Genomic DNA, 19,795 nt, shown 5'->3' on the forward strand with positions numbered 1-19,795 from the left:
CGTGAGGCTGCCTTGGTGGGGAGAGAATTATCCATCCCCGCAGCCTCTACCTCTCAGAGGCGAGGGGCAGGGCTTCCTGGGCCTGACTCATGACTTTGGAGGTCTTGTCCCTTCTTTGTGTTGCCAGCGTGGCCCTCCACCCCCTCTTCCCCCTGGTGGACAAGAGAGAGGGGCTTGAGAGGGGTGGCTTTTGGAGTTGTCAGGGATCCCCCTTTCATTGTCCCCGAGAGTGGACTCAGCATGGGCTCCTCCATTTCTGTGGATCGGATACTCGGAAGGGCCACAGATGGCATCTTGGGGAGTAAGTTCCTTAAAAAAGCAAGTGAGGAGAGACACGGTGGCCTCCCAGTCCGTTCCGTTCCCCCACGCTGCCCCTCCCGGCCTCAAGGGTAAGGTTTTCAGTTGTGTCAGCAGTTGGCAGAGGGTATGGGCTGGCCTGGTGCGGAGGTATATCAGGAGCCTGAGATGTGCCTAGCAGCATTTGTATCTCCCTGTGCCCAAGGACTGCCCCGCTCCAGCCACAAAACTGGCACCAGCGCCAACATGTGTGGGCGGGCTGGGGGTGGGGCCCGAGAGGCTTCTCACCCTGAGAGTGGGTGCTTCCTGGTAAAGCTTATAACCCACCCCACCTTGGGCCTCCAGGTCCCGGCACCAGGTCACAGAATTGGGGCCATGCACGCCGATGGCCAGGCAGTTGGCAAAGTGCCCTGCAGAGGGGCAGTGAGTATCCCCAGAGAAGGGGGGGCCTCCAGCAGGTCTGGCCGTTGGAGGAGGAAGCCCGGGCCTCGTGCAACTGCAGTGGCAGCAGGAAGCCATCTCAGCGCACCTGCTTCCTCTAGGCTGGCCTGGCCGACAGTGGCCGCGCGCTTGGCTACTTTCTGTTCTGCCCTGGGTGGGGGGAGGGCTCTCGCTGGAGGCTGGACCGAAGGGGCCAGGGTGTCCCTGCCAAGCTCCTCTCCCCTTTCTTCTCTGGCAGCATGGCCTTTAGGCCACTCCCTGCAGAGCCCCCGATTCCTCCCAAGCAGCTCTGTATAAAGCTTATTCCAGTCATGGGTGGGTGGAGGGGTAGGCCATCTCTGGAAACCCCAGCTTTCTACCCAAACTGTTGCTCTGGCAGGTGATGTCATGGAAGGAAAATGGCACAGGTGAACCAAGGGAGGTGGGGGCAGGGCTTCCTTCCATCCCCTAACATGAGTCTCTGAGGTTCTTGCTGGAGGACAGACCTGGGCTTAAGTCCCAATCAGCCACTCGCTGCTATGAGACCTTGGGCAGGTCATTTCTGAGCCTCCTTTTGCTCATTTGTAAAGTAGGAATCATACTAGTGTCTACTTCAGAGGGATGTTGTGAGGATTAAATGAGATAATGCATGTAAAGCGTGCAGCACAGTACCTGGCACTTAGTACGTGCTCAAGAAAGGCTAACTGTTCTTACTGTTATTTCTTCCCTGTACCTTCATCCTCCTCCACATCCTTAGATTAGTCGGTGCTAGGCTAGGACTGGCAGGGATAGGGTCAAGTGGGAGCTCCCTTCTTTGTTCGAATGGGAAAGGAGAGAGAGGAGGATGCCATGAGAAGCCCGGAGCCTGTGTGTGAGTTGGTAGAGGGAAGAGCTGCCACGTTCCCTTGGCCACAGGCAGCAGGATCTTCTCTTCCCCTAGGCAGTCTTTCTCAGGGTGTCCACTGCCCTCGGGGGCTTGCAGTGGGTGGACATCTGGCACGGACGTCCGCGATACATTTGTCCAGGCTGAGCACTCCATGCCTGAGGGGTGCCTGGTGGGTGGAACGATCCCCCTGGGGGCATTTGTGCGCCTGTACCCTCCTGTGAGGGGCACGGAGGATGCTAAGTGAAGGGTGGATGGTCCTTGCTCATGATGCAGAGGGTAAAACCGAGCCTGACCCAGCCCCCTGAGCCTTGGAAGCCTTCGGGGCTGAGGGTAGATGGGTCCCTCAGCACGTTTCTTGGATTTCTCCTCTTTGCGAACAAATGCTTTTCGCTATTATCTCCTCTGCTTTTTCTTTTTTATTGACTGTTTAGCCATCTTTATAATAGAAATAAATAGTAAGTAACAAATACATAACAAAATAAATACCAAATGTCTCTACTGTGTCTAATTTGCACAATTTACAAGATTGTTTCTTATAAATGGGATCACTGTTTGCTTTCTATTTAGGTGCTAGTTTTCTTTGAATCATGTTCTTTTAGGAGGAGTTTTCCATATGGTTACATTGTCCACATATTTGTTAGTTTAAATGGCAACACTACAGTGTATTGTACTGAAGTAACATAGTTTACCTAACCCCTCCCTAACTCTAGGGAGTTAATTGTTTCCAATTTAGGGCCCTTATAGACAGTGCATTTTTGTATTGGTCTGTGGAGGTTTTCTTTCTCTTCCTTTCTTTAAGTCAGATCGTTGCTTATACATTCCTGAAGATGGGACAGCCAGGCCAGAAGATGATGCATTTCATGGCTATTGTTGGCTCCTGGAAGAGCTACTAAGCAATTTCAGAGTGTCCTGCCCTCCCTTCATCCCCATGGCAATTGGGTTTACTATCTACTTATTGTTGCTAAGTTTAGAGATTACTCCCTTGTTTTCCCCACCTCCCTGGGAATCAGGGAGTCAGGTGTCAGTTTACAGCTGACAGAAGAGACCAGATGGGAATAAGAGGTTTGTACAGAGAACCCCCATTGCAGGACTGTCAGGCAGCAAACGTTTATTTAGTGCCCGCAGTATGATGAGTAAAACAGAGTCCTGCCTGTGAGGAAATCACAGTCCGGGGAGTGTTATAGACACACAAACAGCCCCCCAAGATCCATCCTGGCTGTGAATCCCAGTGCTGCCACTTACCAGCTGGGGGGACTTCAGCAAGGTACTCGCCTTCTCGGTTTTCTTACCTAGAAAGTGGGGGTTTGTGAGGATTGGAGGAGGAGACAGCGTAAAGCGCCTACCACCACTGTGCCAGGTACCACAGTGAGTATGTGGTGAGCATTGGTTTCTCTTCCCCGAAGAGAAGAGGCCAGAAGTGCCAGAGAGGGAGGAGGTGGTCAGAGCCTCAGAGAATGGCAGGGTCCATGGTCCCTTTGCAAGTCTAGAAACTCAGTTTGGGCACGTTGAATGCTAGTAAGCTCCACACTATGAATCCATGCTGTGGTTGGACCCAGACCTCCGGAACCTCAACGCTGACGCAGATCTTAACCAGGGTTGGCTGCGGAGGATGACTCAGCCCCCTGACCCTGCCTAACGTAGCAGAAAAGGTGGGCCTCCAAGGGAGCAGCACAGGCTTGCAGTCAGAGCCACTTGGGTTCAAATCCCAGCTCCATCACTTACCAGCTTTGTGACTTAATCTCTTTCTGAGTCTTTCTCCTCATCAGTAAAGTGGGAATAATAATAATTCCCATGCCATGAGGCTGGCATAAGGTTTACATATGAAAATATACGTTAAATATTTTTACGGGGCCCATCTCATTGTAGGTGTTCCATACTCAGTAATTAATGTTGCTGGAAATGTCTGAACTCTCCAGAGATGGAACAGGTCAGGGAAGAGAGGCTTTGGCTCCCAAGCACCCTTGCTCCACAGAACCATAAGTTCTCAGCTGTGGAGGTGACTGTACCAGAGATATGGCCACCATCTTTGGGACTGTGGACTCTCAACCACTGCGCCACCAGGGAAGCCCAGATAGGTTATTCCTTATCCTAAGCAAATCTTAGTTAAAATCTAGCGATAAGGAAGAGAGGAGAAAGATCCAGGCAATTTTGCACAGAAGCCACAGAGAGAATTTCCTCCAGGGAAAAACCCACGTTTGCGTTCGGAGTCATGCTCATCAGGAACAGCTGATGCAGAGGAACAGGCCCAGGTGTAAATGACCTGGTGTCCTTATAGCCTGAGGCTGATGGGCTCCTCTCTGGACACACCAGAGAACTGGAACAGGGCATCAGAGAACGAATGAGTTAATCAAACAAACAAACAAGCAAACTTAAAGCCTAGTATATGAACTGGATAATAGGACAGAAACATCAACAAAGCAAATTTAAAGTAATTCACTGAAAGCAAAACATTCTCTGTTTTTTCGCTATTAATTCAGGATATGAACCAGTTTTTTAACTCCACTGACTTGAACGGATTCTTGAGGTGAAGCCTCTCCCTGGGCTGAGGCCAGTTCTGCCTGTTGAATTTCAAGAGGACCCGCTCTAGTTTCTAACCCCCAGACGGGGCAGCTGTGCAGTTCTCCAGGCCTCTTGCCCCTGGCAGGTGCTGGTGAGTTGCAGGTAAAAGGCAAAGCCACAGGCGTCCTAGAGCAGCTTCCTTAATCCCCTCCTGGCTCCCAGGCCCGCAGCTTTGGTTCACTGAATTAAGGGCTTGCGTGCCTCTCACCACCCAGCCTCCTAGGGTGCCACACCTGGAAAGGACTTTAACCATTACCTGGACTAGTCCATCCCCTAATTCCACAGAGTGGCCCAGAGAGGTGAAGTGGCTTATTGAAGGGCACACAGCTTCCAAGGTCTGTGTCGATGTTCTGTACCCTACCTTGCCTTCTCTTTTCTCTAATATTTTATTCCTTACTCCTTCTCTGACCTTTTGAGCTTGTAATCCTTCCCCCTCCACTTCACCCCTCCTTTCCCCTGTTGCCCACAGTCTTTGTCCCGGCAGGTCCTGGTCTTTAGGAAGACTCCAAGTCCCTGAGAGACTCTGCCCCCCATTTCTTCTCTGGCCCAGACTGCAGGCTACTTTCGGCACCATGGCCTTTTCATCACGGTTTGCCTTCTGGGAGCAAAAGGAAAGTTGTATTTCAAAACTCTTTATGCTTTTCTTATGTGCTTGGCATGGTGTGTTCAGGCAGGAGACTGGCTTGTGGGAGCGGGAGCTTTGGAAGCTAGAGACGGGTTGGGGCATGTGTGTGTATTTGGGGGCCGAGGAGAATGGCCAGGGGGTCCATGAACTCACTCTTCTGTCTGGATGGGCTCCTGCGTTGAGTCATGTTCCTCCCCTGAGCTCCACCTCCGCTGAGCTGAGCTGCCTTTTGTCCCACTGGTGCCCCTCCAAGTTAACCCCTCACACCTTTCCCACTGCTGCGGCTCTGACCCACCCCTGGGAATGTGAGCTGCTACGAAGGGGCCGCTGGGAAGGGCTTTGGCCCTGAGGCCTCAGAACTGGGTCTCCCCGAGTCTGGGGGCTGTGATGGGTAGGGGAAGAGGAGCCAAGAGAGGGGAACCAGGCCAGTTGGCCACCTGGGGCCAGAGGGTGATTCAGGCTGCAGACCTGGGCGTGCCTTTGTGCTGTGCGCGGTCCCCAGCTGGGCAGTGACCTACAACAGGCAGAACCCTTCGGGTGGGGGAGGGGCAGTGAGTCAGCCTCGGGCTAAATCCAGAGCTGAGCTCAGAGCTAGGTCTAGTGTCCCAGACATTTCATGGGGCAGCCGCTGTTTCCCTCAATGCCTCGCCACTGGGGGAAGACCCTTGAGGTCCCAAGCTTGAGCCACTGGAAGGAGGACAGATTTGGAGCTGCTGAAGGACACAGAGTGGACTTGGAATCTGGGCCATCCCTGAGCCCGAGCTAACAGCACTGCGTGCAGTAATGAGTGTGTCTGGGTGTGAACACTTGCTCTCCCTCTAACCTGTGTGCCTGGGAGCCAATGCACTGTGTGATGGTGCAGGGGGGTGGGCAGTGATGGGCATTTGTAGGGGCAGCAGGTGCAGACCTAGACTCTCCCCCTCCTCTTCCTTTCCTCTCCATCAGCCCCTCCCTCCTTTTCTCTGCTCCCGTCCTAATTTCTAAAGTCGTGGAGTCCACTCTGATGAGTAATAGCCATTTTCCCTCTGTCTGTGGCACTGTGTACTAACATTGAAGCTGGAGCCCATTGTAAAAACCCTCTGGGCTACTAGCTTTAAAACTGCAGTGGCCATCATGCTGGTCAGTGCCCCAAGCACTGCTAATTAGAGCTCAAAATTAGCCATGAACCCTGATTGCAAATGGAGAGTCCCCCCAGGTGGATGATTAAAATGATTTTGGATGCGTTTCTAAGGATCTTTTCCATTAGGAATCAAGGACACCTTCCCATGCCTCTGCCCCCTGTGCTGGGGAAGAGTCATGCTGAGGATGGGGTAGGGCTGGTGGCAGGCCTGTCTTTTTCCTACAGTCCTAAGTGACTGGGGAAAGAAGAGAAATGAAATCCACGAGGACTGCCTGAGCTTTTGGAGGAAGAGATGCTGGTGAGGGGGAGGGGAGAAGGCTCTCCCAGACTTGAGGCCTGGTCCTCTGGGTCTGTTCTGAGCCAGGCTCTGAGCTGAAAGAAGCATCAGAGTGGCCATATTGTCTGTCCCTTTTCCGGATATATTATGGTCTCTGTCCTTTGCCCCGGACTCTACTCCGCCCCTCTGACTTGGGCCAACCAGCTCCTGGGTTGGGCACGAACCCCAGAGCCCAGGCATCTTTCCTTCCTCCACGCCCCACCCCGAACCTTGGGGTTGCCTCCCTCAGCTGCATGGTTGGCAGAGTTATGTGGGTCTGAGGTTGGGAAGATATCTGGCCTCCTGAATCCCCGCCTCTGCCCGACTTCCTGCCTCCAGCCAGAGCTCAGCGCTCTGGTTGGGAAGGCACGCAGGCTCTGTGCTGGAGGAAATCATACGGACCTAGAATCAAGCCTGAGCCAGCCTGATAGGGGACACCTATTACCCCACACTGAGCTCTGCTGGTCCAGCCGGCCCCCCACGCTGGGGCCATTCCCTCCCCCTCAGTCCCTAGGTCAGGGAGGCTCTTGTTCAGACCACTTCCCGTCTGAGCTGGGAATGGCTCTTGTAGTTTAGCCTGAGTTGCATTAGCTGGATCTTTCTCTCCACCCTGTAACCAAGGCCATGATGTCGCTCTCACAGGTGGACCTCTTTAGGCAGCCTAGGTGGGTCACGTGGCTGGTCACTGAGGGCAAAGGGTACTTGGCTTTAACCACCCCCAGAGACTTCATTCTTGAAGTTGTCACTGGACAATTTTGACCCCAGGATAGGATATCTGTTGCCCAAGTCCATAGGCTCAGGACTCCTAAGCACTCAGGAGCTCTGCATCTCAGAGAGAGCGACTGCTTGGATGTTTTCCTTCTGTGCTTTTAGTGCTGGGTCTCCCCACCCTGACCTCTGACCTGCAAAGTGACTTCTTTGTCTGCTCCCTCAGGTTAAAGAGGAGGACAAAACTCTGCCGAAGCCTGGTCCTCCTGCCAAGGAGGAAGGGGCTGTAAGTGCTTCTCCTAGACCTCTGTGTGTGTGTGTGTGTGTGTGTGTGTGTGTGTGAGAGAGAGAGAGAGAGAGAGAGAGAGAATTGTGTGTCCGGGTGGGTTGTGTCCACAAGCCCAGGCCTAGTGTGGGAGGCAGTTCCACAGAGCAGGCGGGCACGGCAGGGTGCCCCTTCCTGTGTGGGGTGGCTAGAGGGAATTCCAGTAAAGTGACAGAAAGTGCAGCATGTGTGATGCCAACCTGGTGTCTGTGAAGGAGATGGCAATGCCAAGGCATGTTGGGGACCTCTCCCTAAGCCCCCTCTCTAGTTCCCGCCTATAGTTCTGGGTTTCTGAACTCTTTGGGGCTGGAGAGGCTTAGGCAGGCAAATGAGAGCTCAGCTGTTGGCACTCTTCGTCCTGCTCTGGGTGGCACAAGCCAAGGGCGGGGAGGGATTTCACTACAGCTGCTGCTGTCTCTTCCCAAGACCCTGTCAGCTGCTCAGTGCGGGTGACCTAGAGGCAGGCTTCAGCTGTGCAGTGCCACTACCCCCCACCAAGTCATTCTGCCTTGGGATAGAGACCCTGAATAAAGTTGGACACTTTTAAGGCAAGAGAAGGGACACAGTTCTAGAATAGCCAGGTCCAGAGATGTGTAGTTAGGAGAGGGCTGCTTTGATCAAGGGGGCAGGGGTGCCCAGGGCTCGGGAACAGAGCTGGATCACAAAACAGATCTGTACTTCATTACCCACATGGTGCCTGCCCCCCGCCCCCCACCACACCCCTTCCTTGAGTGGAGATTTGATTAGCCAGGTGTTATGGCTCCCACCTGATCTGTAAGCAGTGCCGCAGGTCAGGGTGATTTCAAGGGGATATGTTTGAGATTTGTGAGGGAGGAGCCTTGGAGAATGCCAGATTTGGGGGGGAAATTGTGTGTAAAGGGCTTAGAAGACTGCCTGGAACATAATAAGCTCCGTCTAAGTGTTAGTGGTTACTATCCATCATCTTTGTCATTGTCATCATGAGCTTCAGTTAGAAGGCATGGGAGGAAAGCCAGAAGTGGGGGGCAGGGAGTGAGGCCCAGCAGCTGGGGCCACGGCAGCTCTGCAGGACCCTGACATGCCACTGAACGCTCTTGTCCCAAGAGGTTGAAGAAGAGGCCCCTTCAAGGCCTCCCTTTCCCAACCCTGCAGCAGGGCCACCTTGTACCTGAGGCCTGGGCTGAGATCGTTTGGCTCAGCTCTGCTCAGGACGTGGGTCTCTGTCCACATGGCAGCCGGAGGTCTGTCCACTCTGTGAGCTCCCTCCCGCATTTCAACAGAGATGGCAGCCAGGTACACCCTAGAACCAAGGTCACTGTTTGGGGAACGAGGACTCAAGCACAGCTCATTAGTGGCAAGGCACTGCCTGACCAGCAAGGAGCCCCTAGGTTGACCTGGCTCTCCCAGGCAATGTGGCTTGGCTTTGCAGGAAACTGCCCTGCCTTAGCCAGCCGGGCCTGTCCAGTGGCAGCCCCTCGGGACTGCAGACAGTCCCCACCAGGCAGAGTGTGCCAGCATTGACAGTGGACTCCCGGGTGCCCAGAGGCTGGCTGAGCCTAGACAGAGTGGAGCTGTGGTCGCATGAGTGCTTAACCCTTTGGGTGCTGCAGCTGCCACCTCTTCCTCCCGTCATTCCACGTGCACACTCTGGGAGCTAGGAGGCCTCCAGCCCTTGAGGGGTTTGCACAAGGAAAACTGCAGGGAGGCTGGCAGAAAGCAGGCTGGGGTGGAAGCTTCCTGGGCCAGCTCTGGGTTTCTGCAGCCCTGGAGAGTGTGCGTGAAGGGTAGGCAGTGGCCTCAACCCAGAGGAGTGGGGAGGGAGGAGGCTTGGCATGTCTGCGGGCCAAGAATTACCTCCTAACTACGGTTTTCATTGGGATGGGCAGGCTCTGGGTCTGACTACAGAGGAAGTTGGGTGATAGCAGGACCAGGGACCACAAAGGCAGGAAGCTCCAGAGTTAGGCCCAGGATTGATGGTAGAAATTGGTGTTTGACCTCACCATGCTCCGTCTCTGCTGTGTTTGGGCTGTGGGGGAGCGGGCTTCCTGGGATCCGGGCTTAGTTGCTGTCCTGACATAGGCCAGTAACTCTGGGGTACCTCATGGGCCTCTGGGCACCCTGTGCTGGCCTCTCACCGCTCCTTGCTAAGCCTAGAGATAGATGGCAGGTGACCTGCTGTGCTTTATGGGAGAGAGAAGCCAAACTCTTCCGTGCAGTTGTTCTATCTGGAAGATGGAAAGAGGGCTTCCTGGGGTGGCCTCTTGGAGCTTGTGTTGTTTGTTGGATGAATGGAAGGTCTGTTCCACGACTAGATGTGAGAGCACACCTCTTACTTCCTGTATGTGGGGTGGGCAGGGACATGGGCTGATGCTAATGTCTCCCTGTATTTTTGTGTGACTGTAGCTAGAGGGCAGCCCAAAGGGCAGCAGTGGCCCATCTAAGAGTCCTCAGCCTTCCACCAGCCCTGTACCCTCAGAGGCTCCCCAGAGAGCCAAGAGCCCTGCACCCACACTCGCCATGAACGGCCCGAGGACTGCCTCAGTGGAAGGCCCCCGCGAGGAGGCCCAGGGCCTGTCCCGGAAGAGGGTGGCGAATGCAGTGAGGAAGGTGGTGAGCAAGGTGCTGCCGGGTGAGGAGCCCGGGAGCGCCAAGGAGCCTCCGGGCAGAGGGGTCAGACCTCCTGAGCACGCAGCTCGAGGCAGGAAGGGAGAAAAGGCAGCCCCTCCCCCTCCCCCTGCCCGGCCTAAGTCCGAAGCAGAGAAGGAGGCCGCCAAGGATGAGCTCTCCGTGGGCCTGCGGAGCCTGATGTCTCGGGGCAGGGGCAAGGACCACAGGCCGCGTGGCAGGCAGTCTCCCGGGAAGGGGGAGAAGCCCTCCAGCCGGGAGCCAGGCTCCTCTGGGAAACCAGTCTCCCCGGAGACAGTGGACGCCTCAGAGAAGCTAGGCTCCCCAGCCCAGCCGGAAGAGCTGGCGGACCCAGGCTCCGCTGACCCGAACCTCAAGTCGAACCTCACTGGATTGCGACAGAACAAGTCCCCAGCCCCTGACGTGCAGCAGGAGGTACCTGAGTGTGTCACTAACCTCTTACCCTCCCTACCACCCTCGCCTGAGGACTGGCAGCCAGCTTTCCCAAGGCGCTTCCACAGGCCCCACGTGACTGCGAAGCTGGGCCCGGGCCACGGGCCGATGGCAGGGCTGCATGGCTTTCCTTCACCGAATGCCAGAACCCAGGGGACCTGTTAACTGCATGCTGCTGCTCTTCCACGCTTGCGAGGAGTTGCGGCCTGGCCCCCGGCTATGTGGTATCAGCTTGAGGCCCCAGATTCCCAAGTCGAGGACCGGAGTCTTAGCAGATCAGGGAGAGGGTAGAAAGACAGAATTTCGGGGGTCAGGGGGCCTGTGCTCACATCCCATCCCCAGCCACTCACTCCCGTGGGACCTCAGCATCTCTGAGCCTTCATCTGTCGAGTGGGGATCACATAGGTCTACCATCCCTCCTCTGAAGCCCCTGGGCCACAAGTATTTTGGAAATTAGTGAGTTTTGTATTTGAGACTGTCATGCAATGTACATAATGAGCAGCAACTCGTGACCAAACAGTAATATTTCCACAGGAAAATTATGAAAGTTCATGCTGCGGGGGGAGGGGGGATTAAACAGTCAGTTTTTGCCACCAAAACAGTTACGAAAAATCTTTTGTTTTGGAGGGTTTTTTTGATTTTAGAATTGCAAATAAGGGATAATACCTACTTTGAAGGGTTGCTGTGAAGATAAGAAAGGATACAGGGAATGAATGCTCTGAGCCTAATCCCTGGTGTGGTGGCTGCTCCGTAAATGGTAGCATCCAGAGCGATGCTGGTAACAGTGCTTCTTGATAACCACCATCGCCATCACTACTTCTGCAGGACCGGCCAGCTGTCCCTCTGGCAGCAGGACTCTTGAGGAACTCTGGGCCTGGGTGGCAAAGGAGCACAGTGGGTCCCCTCTGTATCTGCGGTCCTGGCTGTCCACAAAGTGCCCTCTGGGTGGGACAGGAGGCTGAGAGGCACAGGGGAGGGCCATGGACGATCTGTCCAGCCCTTGCCCTTGGAAGGTGATGCCTGCTTGGCTGGTCCTTGGGTTGGGGGGCATTTCTCTTCAAGCTTTCCCATTTGGATGGGTGGGGCGACGCGTCCAGTTTCACTGCTGCTTCTCTGTGCTCCTGCGTGCCCCTTCTGGCCGAAAGGGGACAGTCAGGCGGAAGTGGGGCAGGGGCCAGAGGATGCGTGTGAGAACGGGGCCATCCTGGTGCTGGAATGGTTAAAGTGGTGGGAAGAATTAACCCTAGAACTCCCAGGCACCTGTTTTTATTCTCATCTGAGAGCTTAAAAAGTCAAATTGGTGCCTGGCTTGCCTCCCTGACCCTATTACACTAACCCACGGGGGTCCCAGTGGCTTCCGGAGCTCGAAGCTTGGTGTGCTATGCCCCCAGTTCCCCAGGCCGGGACTAATAGTGGTTTGACCTTTAGGCAGGAACTGCCCCCGAGGTCCAGCTGACCCCCGCAGAGGAGGCCCACCAGCGGTTTGAGAGGATCTTCACAGCTCCTGTAATGCTGCCTCTCATGTGTGGTTCCCAGTCCCTGGTCTCCTCTTTGCTGGGGCTGCTGGCCAGACTGTGCGTGTCTGTGTGTGTAGGCCCACCTGACAATGGAAGCGTGGCTCTCTGGAGGCCTGGGGGCGCCCACGTGGGCTTCCCATTTGAAGAAATGAGATAAGGGCACCGTGGAGGGTCTGAGCACAGTGAGGCCTGTTCCTCCAGGGAACCTGTGGGAGGGAGCCCTCTGGCTGCAGATCCAGCCCCTTCTCTGGTGCCAGCCTCTTGCCCCGGAGGGCATGTCTTGGTGCCAGGGCCTGGTGGGTGCCAGGCAGGGAGAAGACACTCCCATTTCTTGATGCCCTGACTCTCCAGACCCAGGTGGGGCCTGTTACCTCCTTGCCCATTTCTAACAGGCAAGCTCCAAGGCCTGGCTGACTCCCCTTCCTCTCCAGAAAGGCCTTTAAGTAACCAGACAGAGATGGGGAGGTCGAGGCTGGCCACCGGGTCTGTCCACAGTCCCCTGGTTCTTGGGCAGTTGTCAGGTGGACCTGGATGGGCGCTACCTCTGCTTGCCATGGGGTGGGAGTGGTGCAGGGGTGCACTGGGAGTCTGAGGAAAGGGTCCTAGACTCGGGGCTGCTGGTGGTCCTGTTTGATGAGCGAGGCAGGGGTGACAGCTCTGAAGGGCCGCCCTTGGCCTGGGGAGTGGCACCCTTGGGTGTGTGTCTGGAGGCCAGGGGCAGCCTATACTGGGGTCTGGTGGCTACGGGGGAGCTGGGCTGGGAAATGCCCTGGAGGTAAGGCCAGAGGCTCCCAGGGGTCCCAGGCCCTGGGTGTGGTGAGGTGGTCTGGCCTGGCAACACAGGAGAGGAGGGTAATTCAGAATGGACTGGATGGCCAGCCCAGGGGGGACTGTAGCCTGGGACAGAGCGGCTCGCTCCTGCCGCGGGGAATGACTTATCAGAGCGTCTCCTCTGAGGAGTCTGATGGCACCAAGTGTTTCTTCACCAAGCAGGGCCTCTCCTTCCTGGCCTGGCCTCTCCTTGACGAGGTACAATGTACCTGCCAGGGCAGCCCTCCTACCGTCCACCTCCTGGTGCTACGCCCCTCTCCCCTCCACTTGGCCCGGGGTGCTTGCTGAAGGGGACATGCCAACGGTCTGCTTGTCTTCACCCCTCTTCTTCTCTCTCTCCTCTTTGCTTGCTGCTGGTAGCTGGACCCTGAGGCCGCCTCTCCTGCCCACAGCCAGGTAGGGTACTCCTGCCCCCCTCAGGAGCCCTCCGCTTCCTCTGGTGACCACCCGCCACCCCCGGCCTGTACCTGGGCTGGCGTCTGTGCCCGGGCCTTGTGCTGGAGTGTAAGGCCTCTTTCCCCTTCTGGCTCCCACCTCACGTGGTATCTGGGGGGACCCCTGGGGGAGGCAGTGCCAGGAGCTGGACATGGGGCAGCTGTGTGTCAGGCCCTGGAGGAGTGTCTAGACCGAGGGTCGCCACTCAGTTTGGCCTCTGTGGCGCATGGTTCTTAGCCACGGAAGCCCAAGGGCCTGGCCGGAGTTTTGGTTTCTAGGTGTTTCAATTTTGCTCTCTCTGGGTAGAGAAAGCTGGAAAGGCTGAACCCCTACCAACCCCACCCCTAACCCCCTCCCCACCCTGAAGCCTGAAGATGCGCATCCTCTGTCTCCCCCTGCTGGCCAATATGGCAACCTGTCTTCAGATTCGCTCTAAAGGAGCTAGCTGGAGGCCATGGTCCCTTGATGTCACCTTACTCAACAGTCTCCAAACCCTGGACCCATACAACATGCCCATTCAAGACAAAGGTTGCACCTGTCTCATGATTTGGGAAAAAAAAAAAAAGTAATTTTGTTTTATAAAGTTAATTTTTTTTCAAACATAAAGAACTAGCCTTTTTTGGATGTTTTCACTTAAAATGTTGACAGCCCCGTAGTGATCCTCCTATTTGAGGGGTAATTTCACTCGCCCATGATATGCAAAGTCTGGAGACTGCTGTGTAAACCAGCCTTCTGACTCTATAACCCAGAAGGGCTGTCAGCGAGGGAGAGGGAGTTATCTGAAGCCACAATCCAACCTGGCAGTAGAACCCAGATCTTTTTCTTTCAGCTCCAAGAAATGTAACAAATAACGTGTTTGTTATTATTGTTTCTTGTCCTTTCCAATCCCACACCCAGGGGGTCAGTATCACAGAGCAGTGTCTGCGCCTTGGCCCCAGGTCGGTTTCATGAGGGTGGGGGACCCTAGGAGACTAACTGTACCTGGCAGCTGGGGATCCCCAGAGAGTTGGGGGATAGGGCTAGCTTGGGGGCTGCTCATGTGGGGGGGTGACCATCCACCCACCAAAGGTCACTGGATGACCCTGCTGCCCCGTTGCCCACATGGCAAAAGGAGCCTGATGGGCCATGGGGGCCAGGCCCCTCTCCTGTTTGCCCAGCTCCCCCAGGCACCATTGCTGACCCGCTCAGGTCTCTTAGGGGTGCCAAGTTTGGCAGCCCTACACCCCGACATTGCCTGTGAATGCTTCTTCCTGATCGGTGACCACCTGGGCTTCCGGGGGCTCCGAGCCCCTTTATACCCATTCCCATGCCCATCCATTGGCGTGCAAGTCTCTTCCGGTATTTGACAGAGCACTGCCACCCCTGCCCCTGCCTCATGTCCCAGGGCATGCTGCTTCATGCCCCTGTATGGCTTTAGCACGTCCCCACGGGTCTGTGCTCCTTCTGAGGAGGCATGGAGCGGGAGCAGGGAGGCTAGCACATGCATCTGGGCACTGCCCTTGCCCAGGAGAACATCCTCTGGAGGGAAGACCAGGGTCAAGGCTAGGACCCACCCATCATTTTGCACTGAAGTCCTTGGAAGACATTCTCAGACCTTGAGGAAATGCCCTTTCCCAGCTTGGTGAAGGGGGGCCTATTAGATGGATGAATGGAGAAGCCAAGCCTGTAAGGTCACAGCAGCTGTGGCCCAGGGTGAGGGCTGGAGGCTCGAGATACTGATCTTAACAGTCTTTGCAGGGAGGGAGCAAGAGGGTGGCTGGTGATTTGCTCTCCTGGGATCTGCTCTCTCCTAGGCACATACTCCATGTGTCCCTGTCTTTCCAGACCCTCAGGGCTGTCAGGGTCCCTAGCTCTGTGTCCTTGTCCTCAGGGCTCCTCAGGACCTCCCGCCACCAGCTCCTGGCTTCCCCACCTTCTTCCTTTGATACCTCTGATGTCTCCCGTTCTGTGTCTGTCACCCACCTGCCCCCCTCGCCCAGTGGCTCACCCGGAAGCCCTTCCCCTCACATGTCTCCTCTCTCCTGCTGTCCTTGTCTGCTTTCCAGAACAGGGTCTGACTCTTTATTCTTCCCCTCCCTCTGATAGGTGAAGACAGAAGAGCAGATCGCAGCTGAGGAGGCCTGGTATGAGACAGAGAAGGTGTGGCTGGTCCATAAGGATGGCTTTTCACTGGGTGAGTCTGGGGAGACCCAGGGCCTGGGCCTGTCTGGTTTCAGGGCTGGGTGGTGGGTGGGCCTCTGGGTCTGGAGAGGCCTGAGTGGTGAGCAAGGAGAGGCTGGTGATACAGTGGGGAGAAGGCAGGACCCTGAAGCGCCCAAAGAGGGCTGCCACGGCTTCCCGGGCCCATGTCCGTCTGTCTGTCCCTGCTCTGCAGCCACTCAGCTCAAATCCGAGGAGCTCAGCTTGCCCGAGGGGAAGGTACGCGTGAAGCTAGACCATGATGGAGCCATCCTGGATGTGGACGAGGATGACGTGGAGAAGGTTTGCAGGAGGCTGGTGGAGGGCACGGGAGGTGGGCCCAGCTGGGCAGGCTGTCCGCTGGCAGAGCAGACTGGATCTGTTCCTGAGTACCCGCCCGCCTGTCCTGCCACACAGGCTAACGCTCCCTCCTGTGACCGCCTGGAGGATCTGGCCTCGCTGGTGTACCTCAATGAGTCCAGCGTCCTGCACACGCTGCGCCAGCGCTATGGCGCCAGCCTGCTGCACACGTACGCCGGCCCCAGCCTGCTGGTCCTCAGCCCCCGGGGGGCCCCCGCTGTGTACTCGGAGAAGGTGCAGCCCCCCTCAGCTACCATGTGGCCCCACAGACCGCCCCCTCTGTCCCCTACCCCCTGCCCACCTTCCCCGACTCTACCCCGTCCCCTTGGCATCCCACGGGGCTCCTGTCCGCTCTCACAGTGGCCTTGGGAAGAGGAGTCATTTCAAGGGGTGGGGACAGAAGGCCCTCCCCCGACCTCTCACAGAGGCCAGGACTTGGCTGGTATCTGCATTTCCATGCATGACCTTAGCCTCAGAACCTTCTGGCTCCCCTGGAGTGAAAAGCCCCGAAAGATGTGGGCCTTGGGGGTGAGGGCTGTCCGTGTGGAGCCAGCTAAGAGCGCCTATCCCTTCCTTCCGTCCCTCTTGCGCCCAAGGTGATGCACATGTTCAAGGGGTGTCGGCGGGAGGACATGGCCCCCCACATCTATGCCGTGGCCCAGACCGCATACAGGGCGATGCTGATGAGCCGTCAGGACCAGTCCATCATCCTCCTGGGCAGTAGTGGCGGTGGCAAGACCACCAGCTGCCAGCATCTGGTGCAATATTTGGCCACCATCGCAGGCAGCAGCGGGAATAAAGTGTTTTCTGGTGAGGCAGGGGCAACTGGGGAAACAATGGGCTGGAGAGGGGTGTGGGGATGGAGGCCCCGCCAAGGTGCCAGCTCCTCTTCTCCCTGTCCACAAAACCCCTCGATCCTCAGCAGTCTGGTCTAAGTAACTGAGCCTTCGGGTGCTGGAGGAGCAGCCATCATGGGCTGGCCTCCCGTTCTCCCTGGGCCTCTGGAGCCTGTGGCTGGGGGCAAGCTGCCCGTGGCTTTCCTGATGGGCCCTGGGCCTGTCTTCTGCAGTGGACAAGTGGCAGGCTCTGTACACCCTCCTGGAAGCCTTTGGGAACAGCCCCACCATCATGAACGGCAACGCCACCCGCTTCTCCCAGATCCTCTCCCTGGACTTTGACCAAGCCGGCCAGGTGGCCTCAGCCTCCATTCAGGTGAGGGGACACTCGGGGTAGTAAGAGATTGGCTGCCTGATTCCATGCGCTAGAAATCAGACCCTCTCCTGCACCTCGTTTTCCTGGGCTTCTTCCCTAATGAAATGGGACCTGGGCCCGGCAGGGCTGGCCTACTTTGCCCTGAGCCTCCACATCCTGCCCCCCATGCCTCCTGCCCTGGACGGGGCACGGCTCAGCTTCCTGCCCATCCTGGGGTTGCCCACACCCTAGTTGGGGCCCTGGCCCCTGCTCAGGGGTTCCTCTCAGGCTGATTCACCCAGGCAGGGCTGGCCTGTCGGTAAAGTAAGGCCCAGCTGAGGCTGATTCCCTCGCATGCTAATGAAGTCTCTCACCACCAAGTGTGTCCAGCTCCCCAAGAAGACTGTGCCTGGAGGCTGGGCGGGGTGGCAGGGCCTGTGTTCTCCCCTGGCTCTGGTGTCTGCCCCAGGTTTGACCATGAGGTGATCTGGCCGCTGCTTGAGCACCTGGAGAATGAGATGCAGCCACTCGCTCCCATGGGCCTGGTTCTCTCTGGTGTGGGTGGGAGAAGCTTGACCTGGCACTGCCTCCTTGCCTACATACCCTCTATGCTGTGCCACAGACGATGCTCCTGGAGAAGCTGCGTGTGGCGCGACGCCCAGCCGGTGAGGCCACATTCAATATCTTCTACTACCTGCTGGCCTGTGGGGATGGCACCCTCAGGTGAGATGGGACAGAGGGCACAAGGAGGGTGCTCTGGGCTCCTGCCCTCTGACGGCTCCTGGGCTTTGCCACTTGATTGCATCCCGTGCCGGTGGTTTTATTTCATGCCTTCCATGGGTTAGGCTCTGAGCTAGGCCCTGGGGATGGCGAGATGACTGAGCCAGAGGCCCTGCCCGGCGGGAGCTCCCTGGCCCCGGGCATGGGGGACCTGTCTATTTGTGAGGGGCACCACTGACCCTTCAGCGTTCCCAGGGCCTAGCTGGGATCTGTGCTCCTGGGAAGCCAGATCTGGAGAGGAAACACACCGAGATGCAGGTGGTCAGAGGCTTGCCCACAGTTAACACAGCTAGTATGGGGCTGAGCGGGTGTTTGAGTCCACACAGGGGCCAAAAGCCCAAGCCTTTTCCAGTGCCCTCCATGCTGGCCTCCCCGCATCTACGTTGGCTCCTCCGCCAGGCTCTTCCCTTTAGACTTTCGGGCTCGCTGTCTGTGTCCGCTGAGAAGAGGATAAATGATGAGGCTGAGCAAGCAGCCCAGGGCACTATTGTCTTGAGCTCTCCTTGTCACGGAGGGCACCGTCTCAGTCCCGGCTGGACGCACCCTTCAGGCAGGTTCCCGGCTCCCTTCCAGGGGTCTGTCTGGACGCTCTCACCAGGGCCTGTCTGTGAGCCGTCCTAGGGAGGCCGGTGCTCTGGCTCGGTGTCCAGGCCAGTTAGGAAAGGCCATGGCAGCTGGCCTGACAGGAGGGCATGATGGGCAGACAGAACTGAGTCTGGAAGCGGAGTCTGTCTCCAGCCTGGCAGGGAGATGGACTTGACGTGGGGACCAAGCACTGTACTGATGCCTCGTTTGTACCCCTAGGACAGAGCTCCACTTGAACCACTTGGCAGAGAACAATGTGTTTGGGATTGTACCACTGGCCAAGGTGAGGGGCCTGTGGGGACAGGTTGGCAGCCCTGGGCCTTGGGGTCGGAGAGGCTTGCAATGTCCCGGAGTGCCTCATGGGACTAGCAAGAGCCCAGCCCAGGCTGAGCGGCTCTACTCTAGCTTGGCCGCCCTGATGGTCCAGCAGGCAGCACGGGGGACCCCAGAGGGACGGCCCCTCTGCAGTGTGCCCATCTGTCGCTGCAGCCTGAGGAGAAGCAGAAAGCGGCTCAGCAGTTCAGCAAGCTCCAGACGGCCATGAAGGTGCTGGGCATCTCCCCCGACGAACAGAAAGCCTGCTGGCTCATCCTGGCTGCCATCTACCACCTGGGGGCTGCAGGCGCCACCAAAGGTAACAGGCAGTGGATCGCAGCAGCCTAGCTGGTCACCTGGGAGAGCTTGTGGGGGCCCAGCCCACTCCCAGTTTGTCCTGGCCCAGCACAGACTCACCTGTTATCAGACACCCCTCTTTGGCTTGTGCCTCTTTCCCGTCCCCGTCATCAGAGCAGAAGTCTCCAAACACCCGGAGAAGCGTCTCTGCCAAAGGGTGGCCAGAGGCCTGGACTGAGGTGGCGGTGACCCGGAACGCTGTGAAGAGCAGGGGGCTTTGGGGGTTTGGAGGCTGAGGGGAAAGAGCAGGGCACTCACTCAGAGCAGTCCCCCTGGAATAACTCTCCTTCTTGTTCCCTTTCTGACAGAGGCCCCTGAGGAGCAAGCGGGTAACTGACCTTGACCCCGTCCTGGGGTGTAGGGGCCACCTTGCCCCCTCTTGGTGCTTTTTGCCCTGGGCTCTCTCTGGGGGCTGGGCTTGTTCTATCGTAGCAGAGGACACTAGCCTGGGAGAAGCCCCAGGGTTGAGGGTGGAGAGGGTGCTTACGGGTAGTGGGGCTTCTCAGAGTCCCAGGAATAGCTGCTTCTACCTGTTTTGCGTTCAGATCCTGGAATCTCTCAGGATGCCCTCCGTGGGGCTTATGTGGGGAAGGGTGTGTTGCTTCCTGGGGCTTCCCAAGGCCAGTTTTCCCTCAATCTTCCCTTCTCTCCTCTGGTTTGGTAGTAGGTGCCTCTTCCTCTTGCATGTCAGGGTAGAGGCCACTAGGGGACAGCAGGCACCGTGGTATTGAATGGGCTGCAGCTTCAGCATCAGTGCTTGGGGTCTTGTGAAGGGCTGGAGCTTGGTCTGGCTTGGAAGAGCTCCTTTGCCTTCCTCTGAGATTACACTGATGGTCAGGTGCTCTGAGCTCCTCTTCACCCCTTTCTCCTCCGGTTTAGGGAAAGGGATGCTGCTTCTGAACAGCACCTTGGGCATTGGCTTCGTCTTCCTCT

At 56.9% G+C, this 19,795-nt stretch overlaps 1 protein-coding gene and 1 long non-coding RNA gene across 28 annotated transcripts in view; both read left to right on the forward strand.

The window, feature by feature from the left end:
* Positions 1–19,795, forward strand: part of MYO18A (myosin XVIIIA) — a 96,531-nt gene that overhangs the window by 36,153 nt on the left and 40,583 nt on the right. For 14 of the 27 annotated variants that reach the window (XM_067021620.1, XM_067021623.1, XM_067021630.1 and 11 more), the window contains 9 exons: positions 13,022–13,057; positions 15,182–15,269; positions 15,471–15,577; positions 15,692–15,868; positions 16,231–16,444; positions 16,704–16,846; positions 17,448–17,548; positions 18,410–18,473; positions 18,680–18,824. In XM_067021620.1, the coding sequence (XP_066877721.1) occupies positions 13,022–13,057; positions 15,182–15,269; positions 15,471–15,577; positions 15,692–15,868; positions 16,231–16,444; positions 16,704–16,846; positions 17,448–17,548; positions 18,410–18,473; positions 18,680–18,824 (1,075 nt within the window). Of the gene's footprint in view, positions 1–7,161; positions 7,218–9,638; positions 10,296–11,741; positions 11,820–13,021; positions 13,058–15,181; positions 15,270–15,470; positions 15,578–15,691; positions 15,869–16,230; positions 16,445–16,703; positions 16,847–17,447; positions 17,549–18,409; positions 18,474–18,679; positions 18,825–19,795 lie in introns of those variants that run through there. The other 13 variants (XM_067021624.1, XM_067021636.1, XM_067021641.1 and 10 more) reach the window with 5 other exon arrangements.
* LOC136793243 (uncharacterized) lies at positions 2,896–7,196 on the forward strand. The gene is made up of 4 exons (XR_010838251.1): positions 2,896–2,968; positions 4,081–4,264; positions 4,647–5,574; positions 7,158–7,196. It is a non-coding gene; the product is annotated as an uncharacterized lncRNA (long non-coding RNA).

Source organism: Kogia breviceps, chromosome 19, assembly GCF_026419965.1.
Source record: "Kogia breviceps isolate mKogBre1 chromosome 19, mKogBre1 haplotype 1, whole genome shotgun sequence".
Taxonomy (NCBI): domain Eukaryota; kingdom Metazoa; phylum Chordata; class Mammalia; order Artiodactyla; family Physeteridae; genus Kogia; species Kogia breviceps.